This window comes from Dermochelys coriacea, chromosome 4, assembly GCF_009764565.3.
Source record: "Dermochelys coriacea isolate rDerCor1 chromosome 4, rDerCor1.pri.v4, whole genome shotgun sequence".
Taxonomy (NCBI): Eukaryota; Metazoa; Chordata; order Testudines; family Dermochelyidae; genus Dermochelys; species Dermochelys coriacea.
Window position 1 is genome coordinate 63,049,049 of NC_050071.1, and position 17,864 is coordinate 63,066,912.

The 17,864-nt window shown below is 40.5% G+C and overlaps 1 protein-coding gene across 2 annotated transcripts; it reads left to right on the forward strand.

Moving 5' to 3' along the window:
• Positions 1 to 22: 22 nt before the first annotated feature.
• Positions 23 to 13,362, forward strand: GUCY1A1 (guanylate cyclase 1 soluble subunit alpha 1). Of its 2 annotated transcripts, none has more exons than XM_038400518.2 (6): positions 23 to 692; positions 2,027 to 2,736; positions 4,457 to 4,942; positions 5,514 to 5,657; positions 7,967 to 8,121; positions 10,566 to 13,362. In XM_038400518.2, exons 2-6 carry the CDS (start codon positions 2,350 to 2,352, stop codon positions 10,765 to 10,767), a joined length of 1,374 nt encoding a protein of 457 aa, XP_038256446.2. In that variant the 5' UTR covers positions 23 to 692; positions 2,027 to 2,349; the 3' UTR covers positions 10,768 to 13,362. The 2 variants fall into 2 exon arrangements, with proteins under 2 accessions (XP_038256446.2, XP_043369378.1); XM_043513443.1 differs by lacking the exon at positions 23 to 692 and having other exon boundaries at positions 2,207 to 2,736; positions 4,457 to 4,748; positions 4,836 to 4,942.
• The last annotated feature ends 4,502 nt before the right edge of the window (positions 13,363 to 17,864 follow it).

Here is a 17,864-nt window from a genome sequence, read left to right on the forward strand (position 1 = left end):
AATGTATTGGTTAAATTAAGGTAAGGATAATCCTTAGTTTAGCTCAAAGTTTGTCAGTAAATCCTGATTACCTCAAGAGAATTCAGTGGGCCTAATTCCTGTTTTGTGCAAATCTGGAGCAACTCCACTGAACTAACTAATTTTGAGATCAATGGAGTTACCCCTGATATTTGTCAGTAAAATAGAAATATTTTCTGACATGCATTTTTAATGTAAATTAATTCAGAGAAATGCATAATTTCAATAAATGCCTGATTATATTATAGATTATAGAATACAAGTACAGGTAGAAAATGTCACGATAGGCCCAAATGCTGAAGTCAATGAGAATTTCAGTCAATTAAGGTCCATAGCATTTGACCTATATTTCTAACCATTTAATTCAAGATCAGACCACGTAAAACATGAATGTATCACAAGTTTACAGGGCAATGTAATATTATACCAAGGCCCTTTTGTGATTAAATGAAAATTTGCATATTGATCGACAGAGCTAATCTTTACACAGCATGCATGGGGAAGATATTTTATGTTACTTTCCTAGTATTTTTTTCATTGCACTGTGATCTTCATTAAGTTTTATTGTTGATTTTGCAGATTTTTTTTAAACTTACATTTTTATGGTCTTTGCAGGAAATATGGGGAGAGAGAAGATTTTGAAAAAATAGTCACTGATCATGCAAATGCAGCAGGTAATATGATACCATTAAATAATATTAAGTAATCGCTAATCTTGGTTGTACACACCTGGGATTGAATTGGGGACTAAATGCTAAAAGAACTAAAAGCGTGAGTTGTACAACTTGAGATAAAGAACCAAAGTGCTTTATGTAGGGCTGTAACAGACTCATATCAGAGTGGGATATGTTACACATACTCACCAGTGGATTACAGATATGGCTGGTCAAACATTTTCAATTGAAATTGAAATTGAAATCCAGATTTGTTTGAACCTGTACTACCCTCTAAATAACTAGCAGCCTACTGCAGTCCGGGGAGAACAGATCAAGTTTGATCTAAAACATGGAACTCATAAGAATGGCTATACTGGGTCAAACTAATGGTCCATCTAGCCCAGTATCCAGGCTTTCGACAGAGGCCAGTGCCAGATGCTTCAGAGGGAGTGAACAGAAAAGGGTAATTTAATCAAGTGATCTATCCCCTGTCACCAGTCCCCACTTCTAGCCGTCACAGAGCATTGGGTTGCTTCTCTGGTCATCTTGACTAATAGCCATTGATGGACCAATCCACCATGAACTTATCTAATTCTTTTTTTAGTTATACTTTTAGTTATACCAGTTATACTTTTGGCCTTCACAACATTCTTTGGCAATGAGTTCCACAGATTGACTATGGGTTGTGTGAAGAAGTACTTCTGTATATTTGCCAGCCTATTAATTTCATCGGTGACCCCTGGTTCTTGTGTTATGTTAAGGGGTAAATAACACTCCCATATTCACTTTCTCCACACCATTCATGATTTTATAGACCTCTATCATATCCCCTTTAGTCATCTCTTTTCTAACCTGAACAGTCCCTGTCTTGTTTTTAGCTGTGCTGTATATAGGACTAGCTTATTGACCTAGAGGTAAGTGCTGTGCCAAAATATGCTTTAATTCCTGAAGCCAAGAGTGGCTCTTTCTGCATCTCTGGAGGGAAGGTGGAGTCTTGTGTCCTTCAGTAGCAAGACCTACTAACTGGTTAGGAATGACACTGGCAAAGTTTTGAGGAGCCCAATTCAGCACTACTGGGCAGAAGATGTTTAGCTGAGACAAAACTTGTATTTGATAAGGGAGATTATATAAGGAGAAAACAAGAGGTTAAGATGCAAGCTCTACCCAGACTGTGTTTCCCAGTCACTGGATATTATGACTTAACTAAGTTAATTCTAAACCAGAGTCTCTTTTGATGCCTGTGCTGGGATGGGGAAGTATAGTGCTAGAAGGGTATGAGTTAGTGCTGGGGCCGGGGGGGGGATGGATTGAAACTCAAAGTGATTGACTGAAATGTGGATCTACATTTGTAGGTGTTCCAGTTGAAACTGTAAAGGAATCTCTTGGTGAAGAGCTATTCAAAATATGTTATGAAGAGGATGAACACATCTTAGGAGTTGTTGGAGGAACCCTTAAGGACTTCTTGAACAGTTTCAATACCCTTCTGAAGCAGAGTGGCCATTGCCAAGAAGCAGACGAAAAGAGCAAACTTGAGGAAGCCTCCATATTATGCCTGGAAAAAGATCAAGACTTCTTAAACGTGTACTGTTTCTTTCCTAAGAAAATAACTAGTCTCATTCTGCCTGGCATTATTAAGGCAGCAGCTCATATTTTGTATGAAACCGAAGTGGAAGTGATGCTTATGCCCCCCTGCTTTCGTAATGATTGCACGGAGTTTATTAACCAGCCATATTTGTTGTACTCTGTACTAGTCAAAAGCACAAGACCTTCCTTATCTCCATGTAAACCACAATCCTCTCTTGTGATTTCCGCCTCTCTGTTCTGTAAGACTTTCCCATTTCATTTCATGTTTGACAAGGATATGGCTGTTCTGCAAGTTGGCAATGGGATAAGGAGACTTTTGAACAGGAGAGAATTTCTAGCAAATCCTAACTTCGAGGAGTACTTTGAAATTCTTACCCCTAGAATAAACTGCACATTTAGTGGGATCATGACAATGCTCAATATGCAGTTTACTGTACGAGTGAAGAGATGGGACAATGCTGTTAAGAAGTCATCAAGGGTAAGAACTGATGCATAAGCATTATTTCTGTGAAGCATTTATTTGCTTTTCTTTTCTTTATTGGAGGCAGGGTTATAAATCAATAACCACTATAAAGAAGGTACAGTCTATAATCTTAGATTTTCTGCCTCCCAATAGCTAATACAACAAAATAATGATTATAATAATATTTTCTAAACTTGAGTATCTCCAGGAAACAGGAGACTATACTGTCATCTCTAGTCAGATGCAGAATGTTGTGTAACAAAATGTAGGCCAAATCCTGAAGCTTTTACTCACTCAAAACTCTTTGACTTCCCTCGGAATTTAATCTGAATAAGGACCTCAAGATTTGGCCCTATATTTGTTTATATTAAGAAAATGTAACAGGTGGTTGTTGAGATGAAAAGTAAAGCCAAGGAAGCACTGTTCCTTTGGAGACAGTTACATTTGCTAAGGGACAGAGCATCTGCAGAACAGAGGCAGAGAAAGTGGCATTGAAAGCTTTACCACAGTGCCCTGCTAGTCTGCCTTATCCCTGATCTGGAGAGGGTGAGAGGATAGTTCATTCTCCAGGTTCATTCAGCCTTTGATACCTTTGCTGACAGTGTCCTCATGTATGCCAATTAGTGATATATTTATTTATTTAGTGCTGTGGACACTGCGTCACTGGCAAACAGGCTAAGACACTGTTGCTCTGACAGCAGCTTTTGATCATCATTGACCTGTGCGCAGTTCGAACTTATGACTTATATGAGATGGGCTCCAAACCCCCATTAATGAGTAGCTGAGCCATTCAGCCCCACCATCTGAAGAACCCTATGTATTAAAGGTTTTAATCAACTTTTACCTTAAAGTGGGGGGAAATGACAATGCTGCTTTAGTGAGTTTATCTAAGGTTTGTTTCTTTTACTGGTAGCTCAAATACAGTAATAGGCAGTATCTTAAAAACTCTAAGAGATGACAGATTTCAAAAGTATATGTATTTGTTTGTGCCTGCAAACGATACATTTGCCTTTGCAGGTACATACACGTGCAAATGTCCATTTGCAAACAACATAGGGTGTTTGCTCTTTGAAAGTTTGGCCCATAAAAGCAATGTTAATGAAAGCTATGCAATACCTTCACATACTATATGATTAGGTGTGAAAGAGAACAAAAGAAAATAGTTAATGCAAAACATTTTGCTTTCTTTTGTGTAGTTAAAACATGATGCTCATGTTACTTATGCCTATTTATTTTTAAATTGTGTTAGTTTGTAAAGTTCTTCTATTGAAGTAGAAGCGGATTCCTTCCCCCACTTCCTTCAGACACACAGACAAACATAAACAAGTCGGTGCATGAAACAGATAATGTAGTTAACTCAGATCTATAGATTTCTGATCAACAAATGCACACCAAAAATGCACAAAATTATGCTCTTGGCTATTGGTTTCTCCCCAATATACACTGACACTTATTGTTGCCATATCAGACATAGGCATTTTATCAGTAAGTACTGCTTTACCTTGGCATCTAGGAGTCCAACAGTAGTTCTGATAATTGCCTGGGTCCACTGGATGGCTTTAAGGGAACTTTAGCACAGCACCATATGTTTCCTTTTAATTATTTTTAAAAAATACAAGGCCATAGGACCAAACCGTTCCTTGTGTGATACAGCCTGTCTGCCCTGATTCTTCAGAAGCCCTTCCTGAATTATTGCCATAGCTGTGGATGACTCTTCTTTCTTTTATTGTCTCAGGTAATGGATCTTAAAGGCCAAATGATCTATATTTTTGAATCCGGTGCCACCTTGTTCTTGGGATCTCCCTGTGTGGACAGATTAGAAGATTTTACGGGACGTGGATTATACCTTTCTGATATTCCAATTCATAATGCGCTGAGGGATGTTGTTTTGATAGGAGAACAAGCCAGAGCTCAAGATGGACTAAAGAAGAGATTAGGAAAGCTTAAAGCTACTCTTGAGAAGGCCCATCAAGCTCTGGAAGAGGAGAAGAAGAAGACAGTAGATCTTTTGTGCTCAATTTTTCCTGGTGAGGTTGCTCAGCAGCTGTGGCAGGGACAAGTTGTGCAAGCCAAGAAATTTAATAATGTCACAATGCTTTTCTCTGACATTGTAGGATTCACTGCCATCTGTGCCCAGTGCTCACCTATGCAGGTTATCACCATGCTTAATGAGCTCTATACTCGCTTTGATTACCAGTGCGGAGAGCTAGATGTCTACAAGGTAGAGAATTTATTGCATTTCTATGGCAATCTTGGGGGTCAGAGGAGGAGGGGGGGAAAGGAAGGCAAGGGAGACTAAGCTGGTATAGAGAATAATAGGATTTGAAAAATTATTTTGACACTGACCTTAACTATAATAGTTTGACAGGTCACAAAATGAAACAGAGATTGTCTACAAAGTCAGCTGATTGTGCAACCATGTGGGAAATTTGCTGAAAGTTAGAGGCCTTAGGTTAAAATTCTGCTCCCAGATACACTCTCAGGTGAATCGGGGGTAAGCATTTGATCAAAGTAGGTGCCAGAGACCCACAGCAGGGGGTAAATATTTTAGCATAATAAAGCAATTGCCATCACCAATGCAAGGCAGTCTTTGCAATTGCTCTTTGCAGGACTTGATCCAATTATCTTTTAGGACTCAGTCTTTCCTCAGATAAAACTCCAATTGAATCCAGTGGCAGTTTTGTCTTAGTAAGAACTGCAGGGTGTGGCTTATTGAGAGCATTTAAAACTATGCCATATGTTTTCTTCATCTCAGACTGCATAGACAGTAAGAGACAAATGTATATGTTTAGGTGGAGACCATTGGAGATGCTTATTGCGTGGCTGGAGGTTTACACAAAGAAAGCGAGACACACGCTGTTCAAATAGCATTGATGGCACTGAAGATGATGGAGCTGTCAGATGAGGTGATGTCTCCCCATGGAGAGCCTATCAAGGTCAGGCAAATATATTAGAAACATATTCATGTATAGATTTTTTTGCTGGGGTGGAAATGTTTATTATTTTGTCAGCAATGAAATGTCACCTACGTAACGTTTAATAACTTGGAACAAACAGGGAGAGTGTGGGAATGGTCTGACAAGAGGACCAGAGTTTTAATTCTCTTAGGGATTAGGGTTCTGTAAGGAAGGAAAGATTAAACTAAAAGTCTAAAATCCATTAGGAGGGCTGAAATTCTCTGAAATCATTCGCAGAACATTACTGTTGTTCAGTGTTTCATAGCAATAAAGTTGCCATGAATGTGCAATATTCTGTTATGATACTTTAATTAGGAGACTAAGCCTGTCTCTCTCAAATGAAGTCAGTGAGATAATTACATTTGGAAGGGTCTGTTTTGAGGCAGTGGGTGAATATGAATCACCAAAAGGACAACAATAATCCTTATTGCAAGAGTGTCTAAAACATGACAGTTTTTTCCATCCCAGTTTTGTGTTAAACCATTAACGTTAACTTGGGCAAAACTTCAGTCAGCTACGGTGGGGTTACAACACAGTAAGGCCCCAATTTAACAAAGCATGTGCTTAATTTTAGGCATGGGTTTACATCTCATTAAAAAAATGGAACTAGTATGAACAAATTTACTCCTGTGCATGTCTACATTAAAAGAATGGTCAACTAAACATTTGATCAGTTTCACCAGGAGTACTAAATATGGCTCTAATCCAAAATACATACGTCAAGGGAAGTCTTTCTGTTGAATTCAATGAGATTTGGATTGGATCCTGTTTTTATTAAGTCTAGAGGCCTCTGGGCCCCAGTCATTATTATTATTATTTAGTACATTTCCTTGCATCTTTATTCATTTGTTTTTAAATCCAGTTCCTCTTTTATGGGTTAAAATAATTCTTGTGACTCAGATAGAAGTCCAAGAAAAGTTATTTTGAGATGGCTATGTATTCCACACTTTATCAGCAAGAATGCCACCCTACTGTTATAAACATGTCCCATTATTTATTATAAGTCACAACAAATTAAAAAAATAAAATGTAATTAGAAAGATGCTGGAAACATTTTAACAATATTTAATGAAGAACTTCACAATTTCTATCACAAATGCTGATGTCATAGTTTTGAAAGACAGATACTATTAAACTTATAAAATTCATTTAAGAGTTGCAGAAAATAATGTGTATTGCATAAGAAGTTACAAGCATCAAATGGAAGCTTTTTATAAATAAAAGTGAAGCTTCCTCCATTTCTGATCTCTTAATAGAATTATTAGCTGTTTTGTGCACTGTGTCTCAGCTTTGTTATTCTATTTTTTAAATAAATTTTCTGAAAAAAGATGCCTGACTGCAAATTTCTTATTTTAAGCTAGTCTGCTATATTAATGTCCAGACCCCAGACATTCGTGGGCTCTGCTGTGTGGTGGATGTTTTTGTTGCAGAGAGCTCTGCTTTTCTATTTAAAACTATACAGAATATCAGTTCAGCTCTTGTTAAAGGTGTAGAGATGCAAAAGAATGGTGTAGCACTGGTAGTAGCAATGCAAGCTTCTCCACAGTGTTCCACACTGTGCTAAAACACTGTTCTGGAGAGACCCTCTCTAAGTGCGAGAGAATAGTTCATATAAGAGGTCCTTTAAAGGGAGAACAAATAAAACAGAAGGAACACAAAAAACAATATCAAGTAAGCAAAATATGCAAACCCTAATACTAATTACAGAAGAAGAGACTTCTGCATACTCCAACTGACCTATGCATTCGATAGCCTGCTTGTTTGATCAATTACTCAATTCCCATATCTTAGAACCAGGCTTTATTCTAGGTATGCCCACTTCTACCACTGGAACTATGGTGTACATGTGTCATAATATTCCTTCTTTAGAGCTCAAACTCTGACCTTAAGACAAAACCCAATGCTTCTTACATTTATTTAATCATGTCACCAACCCATCTTTCCACTGTATAATTCCCCTTCCCTCTAAATAACCAGGAAGGTACACTGAGAGTTATTATGTCTCCTGATGTAATTTCTAGATCAATTTAGGGCTGTAGAGATCAACTTTATCACAGTTATATAAGCAAATGAATGTCTGTTTAATATTTATGGCCGTAAAATTAAGCAGTTTAGTCTCTCCCTGAGCAGGTTTACTTCCCTCTAATGAAAATGGAATACATGCATCTAAAGGAGATGACCCCCACCTCATGATCATTCTAATTAAGGATGAACCAATCAAATGAACTGATTTCAATAGATTAAACTATTTTAGCTAACAAATATTGTTTTATATATTTTATTTAAAGATGCGTATTGGCCTCCATTCTGGGTCCGTCTTTGCTGGAGTTGTTGGGGTTAAAATGCCACGTTATTGTCTCTTTGGAAACAATGTAACCCTTGCCAACAAGTTTGAGTCTTGCAGTATACCTAGGAAAATAAATGTCAGTCCAACAACTTACAGGTACAGTAATTTACAGCGTATAGTTACCAAAAAAATAATCTAAAACTAGTGACTGTTTCTTCAGTACTTTCACAATTGTTTCCCTCATTTTCTTTTCAAAATATTGTTTGCTTTCCTATTTTATCCATTGACCTTACTGCTCATGATTGTACCTTGATTATTTTTACTCAGGAGCTGGACAGCCACAAGCAAAGTGTGGAGTGAGGCTGAGTAGCTAATATGTATTTTCTCCCCGCCCTATTTAGAACAATAAAAAGTCTTGATAACTTAAATACATTTTGCTACTAACCTTGAAGCTTTGTATCTTTTATTTCATCTCCTGGTATCTGGTCTTCATTGAGCTAAGTGATTTTCAATGGGAGCTAGGAAACTAACTCACTTAGGCACCTTTGAAATAACAATCTAACTGAACAGTTGGTAGGCTCTTAAGAAAACATTTCTAGACATTGACAAGCATGGCTACTATCACTAGATCTTGAATGTTCCTTGTTTAAGAAAGATAATTGAGAAGATTGTAGCAAAGCAACTCTAGTGACATCTGATTTTTAAAAATTTCCTTGATGCCATTGACCCCAAGGCATTGTTGACAGTTCTGTGGACACTACTGGAGAGACACAGAGTTGCAGTTAAGTTGCTCTGCTGTTTTCTCACAGGGAAGACCCAGAATACAGGGTTAGGAGATTATTCAATCAGTCAGATAGAAGGCTCTCCCTTGTGAGATACAGAAGGATACTGTTCTGTCACACTTCCTGTTGAATGTATATTTGAGGCCACTAGGGGAAATAATGAGGTTTGTTTGAATTTGCTGATGATACACAGCTCTAAGTCTTTATTTCACATCCCCAGGTCAATATAATCCGTTGGTTTTTCCAGCATCTGGCAAAAATCACAGCTTGAATAATAGTGAGCTGGTTGAAAAATGAATTCAGATAAAGTCTGAGGTGATGATGTTGGGTGGGGGAAGAAACCAGAGACAACGGGGAAGTGATATTTGTTCCTTCTATTAAGGAGGTACCCTGCCTTTTGTTCCTGTAGCTCACAATGGAGGTCTATGAGATCCTTAGCTTCTTCAGAGTGTCAAGGTAACCTTGGTTGCCAAGAATGCTTTTTTTTTCTATATGCACATGGCAAATAAGTTGTGAGGATGTAGTCACATATCAGATATAGTCCTCAACACCATTATTCATGTCTGTGTCACTTCTAGATTGGATTAGTGCAATATACTTTACTTAGGGTTACACCTGAAGATCACCTGGAAACTTCAGCTAGTGCAGATTATGTCTTCTTGCTTTCTTAGCAGTGTTTTGCACATAGACCATATTTTACTTGTGTTTCAGAGACTATGCTGGCTTCCACTTCATTTCTGGGTTCAATTCAAGGTGCCAGTTTTGATCTATCTAGTCCTTATGAGTTGGACCCTAAGTATCCAAGTCCATCTCTTTTGTCCTGTTTTACCTGGCAGTTGAGATCAGCTGGAATGTTTGAGCTGATAGTTCCTTGATTTATACTTAATTGGGAAGTATGCAGTGTTGTTGTATCTGTGTTGGTCCCAGGATATTAGAGAGCCAAAGTGGGTGAGGTAATATCTTTTATTGGACCAACTTCAGAAGCTGGTCCAATAAAAGATATTACTTCACCCTCCTAGTCTCTCCAACTTCATTGGGAAGGACATTCTCAATGCGGGGCACTTAATTATGGAATTTGCTACCTCTCTTGGTGCGAAGGAGCTCAAATCTGTTGACCTTCAGTAAGACGTTCAGTCAGGCTTATTGTGATGGCAGGGATTTGGCTGAGATGGAGAATTCCTTTCTCTATCATTTCAGCACTATCGTAAGTTGTTGATTGCATGTATTCTCACAGCCTTTTAATAGTTTACACACAAAGGTGTCTTACAACTTCACATATGTTGTGTCAATAATTATCTCTAAAATGTAGAAGTAAACTTTTTGTTTGTAATTCAGATGCCAGAGGAGATGACTGGCTTTAGTGGAAGTTTGTGTAAAATAGCATAAAGGTTATATTTAATATTAGGTCTAAATATTTTACTTGACAAATCCTTCAGCATCTCATTGGTTGAAAGATGAATTCTGGTGCCAGGTTTATATAATAATTTGATTTATTATTTAGTGCTAAATAGTCTCTTGAAATGTTAACAACAAATCTATCATGTACATTCAGAACAAGGAGAAATACAAACATGCCTTGTATGGACAAAAAAGGAGACTATGTTCCTGTTTGAGTATCTCATGTACAAGCATGTCAATCAATGAGCAAAGGTTATGCTAAATAAGCAAGACAATATATCCTCTTTTAAAATAACATATAGATACTGAAACAAATTCTGCTCCAATTTACAAGACACGTAAAAAGAAGAATGTTTTCACTAGCAGTAGCAGTTAGTGTTTGATTTCATATTTAATCAAGTCATTTTAATTGTCTCATAGGCTGCTAAAAGAATATCCAGATTTTGTGTTCACACCTCGCTCAAGAGAAGAACTTCCTCCAAACTTTCCCAGTGATATTCCTGGTATTTGTTACTTTCTGGACGCTTATCTTCAAGGAACAAATTCAAAGCCTTGGTTTCAAAAGAGAGAGTTTGAAGATGGTAATGCAAATTTCTTGGGCAAGGCAACGGGGGTAAACTAAATTGTACATTCACACATTTACAAAAGAATTTTATAAATATTTTAATTTTGTATAAATTGAGAGTTTAAAAAAGTATGAAACATGAAAGCACTTTAGATTGTTAATACCTGAAAGCCAGTATTAAAATTTCAGGAAGTATGTCAGATACTACTTTTTTTATTTTTACTTTCCAGAAGATATATAGTCACTAAAATAATATTTCAGCTTCACTATTTAAAACACTGTTTAAGCATACTTTTTTCCCCCTGTGGTAACCTGTGCTATATAATGACCATTTCAATTCTACCTGTCCTGAAAATTCTAAACATGTTGTACATACAGTGTATCAAAAATGTTGTGTACAAATGATGCGGTCATATGCAGTTTGGTTCGCTGGTGCATATCAATGACTATTAAAATGCAGTTTTCTTAGTTGCTCCATAAGAAAAAGGAAACACCAATTACTGTAATAACTCCTTCCATTGCATCTTTACAGTCCTATGAGGTGCTGCCCTAGAGGCAGCTGAAGTCAACATTAATTGAATGGATGGATCAGATTGCTAGTTGTAACTAATGCCAGTATATACAGTGGAATATGGATGCTTACTGTTCCCTGAACTTTGATTTCTTTGTGCATAAAATAAATATTTATAGAATATTCAAATGTTGTATAATCACACACTAAAGCCTCTGTAATCAAATAAGATTTTAGTTTTTGGAGTTTTTAAACCCTATTTTAAAAATTATTTCCCTCTGATACTATGTATCATAGCAATAAATGTTTTCTTTTTGTTGTCAATTAATTTTTAATTCTTTTGAGGGAAGTAATAGTACATAATGTAGAGTGTTTACATAGAAAGGAAATTCCAAGCGGACTGTATAGTGTGTAGGACACAAACATATTGCTTTGAACATATGATCTTATACTTCAGCTAGAAATAATGTAGAGGTGAAATGGACTCTGAAATATGTACAGTTCACTCACTTTAAAATTTGTTACTGAGAGCTAAAGATGAAGACAAATGCTTTGAAATATATGAATACACATCTGCAGCCTTAATATTACTCATACATACGTTTTACAAGTAAACAGAGGTTTCTTTAGCTATTGAGACTTGACTTCAGGATTCTGTTTCTACTGCAAGTTAATAACCTTGCACAGTCACTCTCCTGAGACACACAACTTGTCCCCTATAACAGATTGGGACCAGCATACCTTGCACTGATTTAGGGTATTTGTGATAACATCAGTTCCTTGCAAGAGAGACACTGATATCTGAACTCATAAATATTCTTTTGTATTTACTTACTGATTTAAAAAGCATTTCAGTTGTCCTCTAGGGCTGATCCAACAGAAAATATCAGTGGGCTTCTAGTCTGCCCAGGTACTAGAAATCCTGCCCCAGAAAACAACATGGTTAATCACTGCTGAGCTATCCAGGATGTTGGCAGATATCATAAAGTGACTTCTTTACTTTCCAACTCCTCTTCTGATTTTTGGAAAAGAGTTGTGTGTGGGTATTTCTGAGATCATATGTGTATGCTAAGTGACACCATTAAGATTCTGCAGCTGTATAGTCCTGCTGGTTTTAAAAGTGACACCACGGACGTGTCCACATGTCGAGGGGAGGGAAAGGTTAATCCACAGTTTTTTGAGTTAATCTGCTTTGAGAACACTTGCATACCCATGATGCAATTCATTTTTAGTGCACTGACTCTACATTTATTGCAAACTCTGGAGTGCTCATTCAAAGTGAACTAATGTTGCTGTGAAGCAAGCTAGTCCAGCCTATTGTTCATGTGCTCACAATGCTGTGCCAAAATACTTTCACAGTCTGTAATGGCTATCCCACACTCTTTTGTGGGTGACCGTTACTGACCTGTCTGTTTACCTTTGTGCCCTCCCCTGCTCTGGGGTCAAGTGGACCAGATATCCCCTCCCTCATTTATAAATTGGCACACAGTCAGATTTTATCCATTCTCCCCTGGATTCCAGTTTACTGCCGAAGACCTACAACATGTCTTGAGCAGCTTCACCAATATCCTGTCTCATTGCCATCTGGGGAGGTGTCAGTGCAGGGAGCTCTTGTGGCAGCCACTGGAATAAAGACTGTTTTGTGGCCATTGCTAGTCAGATGTCCATGAGGGACATGACCAGAATGCGGAACAGTGCTGGATAAAGAGCAGACCGCTCTGGAGCACCTCCACTGAAATGATGGAGAACTGAGAAACTCCAGTGGGGGACATGTAACTTGTCCATTTTTGAGGAGCTGGACAGGATTTTATATAACTACAAGACCACCCAACCTAGGCAGCTTGTGGAGTCTGGTGGCTGCCTTTCCCCCCTCCCCCCACTACCACTAGGATGACCAGCAAGACTCATTGAGGGATGAATCTAAGGAGGCCAGTGAAGAGGTCTCCCCAGAAAGCCAGGATCTGCGCAGGACTCAGGATCTTGACGATGGCCAGGTAGAATCGAGCTCAGTTCCTGCTCTGTAGCAACCAACCCTCATTGTCAGGTAGTAACCCAGATTGGGGCTGAGGGGGCTGATCCCATGGAGGAGCCTCAGCATGTAAATTTTGTATTATTGTTTTAAAATAAATTTACTAGTTACATTTGTATTTATTATTATGCTATCCTGCCATGCTATCTTCTGTTCTGGGTGCGCCATGGCCACAGCCATTGTAGGCAGACATGAGCTAGAAGCCTTTCCGAATCCAAGGTTCCACTTCCCTCCCTCTGCCCACACTGTCCATTCACTGCCTGCCACCCCCATCTCATACATCTTTCCAAAATGGCAGCTGCTCTGGGGGCAGTCAGCCTGTGTCTCATGTTAATGCCCTGGCTACTGACTGTTTTCAGAAGGTACATATACTATGTCCCCTGTTTTCCTTTCTCTTTCCCTCAGCTGTCCTGCCTGGAGAATGCTGCCCCCATTCCCCAACCCTGTTAGCCATTTCCAGAAGCAGGGCAGGCAGCATGATGCAGCCACCATGCCCGTCTGCACCAGATTCGAGTAAGGAAAACATTCTTTCATGTGAAATGCAAAAGTTTATTCAGACAGTGATTACCGGAAGAGAAGTTTGGGTCATGGTCTCACTTTTCATGAGGTAGACATGGGCATTTCATACCCATAAAGCCACAAAGAATGGCTACCCAGTAAATGCCCTGTAACACTCATTTTTACTGATGGGTAACAGTTCCTGAAGCATTCAGTCATTGCAGAAAACTATCTATTTTTCTTTATATTTTCAACTCGTCTGCAGGGGAGATAAAGCAAAAATCTCAAGCTGAGAAGTTGCTCAGGTTTTGTTCAGAGATTGAGAAATATCTACACAACCATTCCCACCAGCATAGCTTGGGACTCCCTTCCTCTCTGGTAATACTTCTGGGGGGAGCATCTTGGTGAATAACTTAACTGTGTATCTCCCTGATCTTTTGCCTTTTGAATAGGGTCATTCTCTGCCTCTTAGTCACCTAGTATTAACAAAAAATGCTATCACAGCCTCACTAGAACATGAACAATAATCATCTGGCATTTTTATTACCCCCACAGCACTGGCCAGACCCTCAAAAGGCAGGGCCCCATTCTTTGACCATGGGATTCTTTGATCCATGATTCTTTGACCATGGGATGGTGTTCCATGAAGGAGGAGTGCTGGGCAGAGACGGGCTCCATCTTACGAAGAGAGGGAAGAACATCTTTGCCAGCAGGCTGGCTAACCTAGTGAGGAGGGCTTTAAACTAGGTTCACCGGGGGAAGGAGACCAAAGCCCTGAGGTAAGTGGGAAAGCGGGATACCGGGAGGAAGCACAGGCAGGAAGGTCTGTGAGGAGAGGGCTCCTGCCTCATACTGGGAATGAGGGGCGATCAACAGGTTATCTCAAGTGCTTATATACAAATGCACAAAGCCTTGGAAACAAGCAGGGAGAACTGGAGGTCCTGGTGATGTCAAGGAATTATGACGTGATTGGAATAACAGAGACTTGGTGGGATAACTCACATGACTGGAGTACAGTCATGGATGGTTATAAACTGTTCAGGAAGGACAGGCAGGGCAGAAAAGGTGGGGGAGTAGCACTGTATGTAAGGGAGCAGTATGACTGCTCAGAGCTCCGGTACGAAACTGTGGAAAAACCTGAGTGTCTCTGGATTAAGTTTAGAAGTGTGTGCAACAAGAGTGATGTCATGGTGGGAGTCTGCTATAGACCACCGGACCAGGGGGATGAGGTGGATGAGGCTTTCTTCCGGCAACTCACGGAAGCTACTAGATCGCATGCCCTGATTCTCATGGGTGACTTTAATTTTCCTGATATCTGCTGGGAGAGCAATACAGCGGTGCATAGACAATCCAGGAAGTTTTTGGAAAGCGTAGGGGACAATTTCCTGGTGCAAGTGCTAGGGGAGCCAACTAGGGGGAGCGCTTTTCTTGACCTGCTGCTCACAAACCGGGTAGAATTAGTGGGGGAAGCAAAAGTGGATGGGAATCTGGGAGGCAGTGACCATGAGTTGGTTGAGTTCAGGATCCTGACGCAGGGAAGAAAGGTAAGCAGCAGGATACGGACCCTGGACTTCAGGAAAGCAGACTTTGACTCCCTCAGGGAACAGATGGCCAGGATCCCCTGGGGGACTAACATGAAAGGGAAGGGAGTCCAGGAGAGCTGGCTGTATTTCAAGGAATCCCTGTTGAGGTTACAGGGACAAACCATCCCGATGAGTCGAAAGAATAGTAAATATGGCAGGCGACCAGCTTGGCTTAATGGTGAAATCCTAGCGGATCTTAAACATAAAAAAGAAGCTTACAAGAAGTGGAAGCTTGGACATATGACCAGGGAAGAGTATAAAAATATTGCTCGGGCATGTAGGAAAGATATCAGGAGGGCCAAATCGCACCTGGAGCTGCAGCTAGCAAGAGATGTCAAGAGTAACAAGAAGGGTTTCTTCAGGTATGTTGGCAACAAGAAGAAAGCCAAGGAAAGTGTGGGCCCCTTACTGAATGAGGGAGGCAAGCTAGTGACAGAGGATGTGGAAAAAGCTAATGTACTCAATGCTTTTTTTGCCTCTGTTTTCACTAACAAGGTCAGCTCCCAGACTGCTGTGCTGGGCAACACAAAATGGGGAAGAGATGGCCAGCCCTCTGTAGAGATAGAGGTGGTTAGGGACTATTTAGAAAAGCTGGACGTGCACAAGTCCATGGGGCCGGACGAATTGCATCCGAGAGTGCTGAAGGAATTGGCGGCTGTGATTGCAGAGCCCTTGGCCATTATCTTTGAAAACTCGTGGCGAACGGGGGAAGTCCCGGATGACTGGAAAAAGGCTAATGTAGTGCCCATCTTTAAAAAAGGGAAGAAGGAGGATCCTGGGAACTACAGGCCGGTCAGCCTCACCTCAGTCCCTGGAAAAATCATGGAGCAGGTCCTCAAAGAATCAATCCTGAAGCACTTAGAGGAGAGGAAAGTGATCAGGAACAGTCAGCATGGATTCACCAAGGGAAGGTCATGCCTGACTAATCTAATCGCCTTTTATGATGAGATTACTGGTTCTGTGGATGAAGGGAAAGCAGTGGATGTATTGTTTCTTGACTTTAGCAAAGCTTTTGACACGGTCTCCCACAGCATTCTTGTCAGCAAGTTAAGGAAGTATGGGCTGGATGAATGCACTATAAGGTGGGTAGAAAGCTGGCTAGATTGTCGGGCTCAACGGGTAGTGATCAATGGCTCCATGTCTAGTTGGCAGCCGGTGTCAAGTGGAGTGCCCCAGGGGTCGGTCCTGGGGCCCGTTTTGTTCAATATCTTCATAAATGATCTGGAGGATGGTGTGGATTGCACTCTCAGCAAATTTGCGGATGATACTAAACTGGGAGGAGTGGTAGATACGCTGGAGGGGAGGGATAGGATACAGAAGGACCTAGACAAATTGGAGGATTGGGCCAAAAGAAATCTAATGAGGTTCAATAAGGATAAATGCAGGGTCCTGCACTTAGGATGGAAGAATCCAATGCACCGCTACAGACTAGGGACCGAATGGCTCGGCAGCAGTTCTGCGGAAAAGGACCTAGGGGTGACAGTGGACGAGAAGCTGGATATGAGTCAGCAGTGTGCCCTTGTTGCCAAGAAGGCCAATGGCATTTTGGGTTGTATAAGTAGGGGCATAGCGAGCAGATCGAGGGACGTGATCGTTCCCCTCTATTCGACACTGGTGAGGCCTCATCTGGAGTACTGTGTCCAGTTTTGGGCCCCACACTACAGGAAGGATGTGGATAAATTGGAAAGAGTACAACGAAGGGCAACGAAAATGATTAGGGGTCTAGAGCACATGACTTATGAGGAGAGGCTGAGGGAGCTGGGATTGTTTAGTCTGGAGAAGAGAAGAATGAGGGGGGATTTGATAGCTGCTTTCAACTACCTGAAAGGGGGTTTCAAAGAGGATGGCTCTAGACTGTTCTCAATGGTAGCAGATGACAGAACGAGGAGTAATGGTCTCAAGTTGCAATGGGGGAGGTTTAGATTGGATATTAGGAAAAACTTTTTCACTAAGAGGGTGGTGAAACACTGGAATGCGTTACCTAGGGAGGTGGTAGAATCTCCTTCCTTAGAGGTTTTTAAGGTCAGGCTTGACAAAGCCCTAGCTGGGATGATTTAACTGGGACTTGGTCCTGCTTTGAGCAGGGGGTTGGACTAGATGACCTTCTGGGGTCCCTTCCAACCCTGATATTCTATGATTCTATGATTCTATGAAGGGGGCCTGCTCCTCACGGATGCTGCCTAGTGGCTAGGCAAGGGTGTGACAGGACCTCTTCTGTCTTTGTGCCTCCTGTTGACAGCTGCTCTGGCCATGCTGCAGTCTCTCCCTTTCTGTGACTTGGCACTCTGGCTGGACCATAAGTTGTGTCCAACCCTTCTGGGATATGTGAAGAGTCCAACAAATGATAGTTCTGCTGCCCAGAAAGCGGTTTCAGGCTTCACCCAGCAAAAGTCCCAGAGTTGGGACTCTTGAGATATGGACTCTTCCTAGTCCCAAGTTTCTAGTATCAGAGATAGTCTTTTTGCCTCCAGCTCCATGATGGGTTCGACATGAATCCAGATGCACCCTCTCCATCAGCTTCAAATCCAGGGCC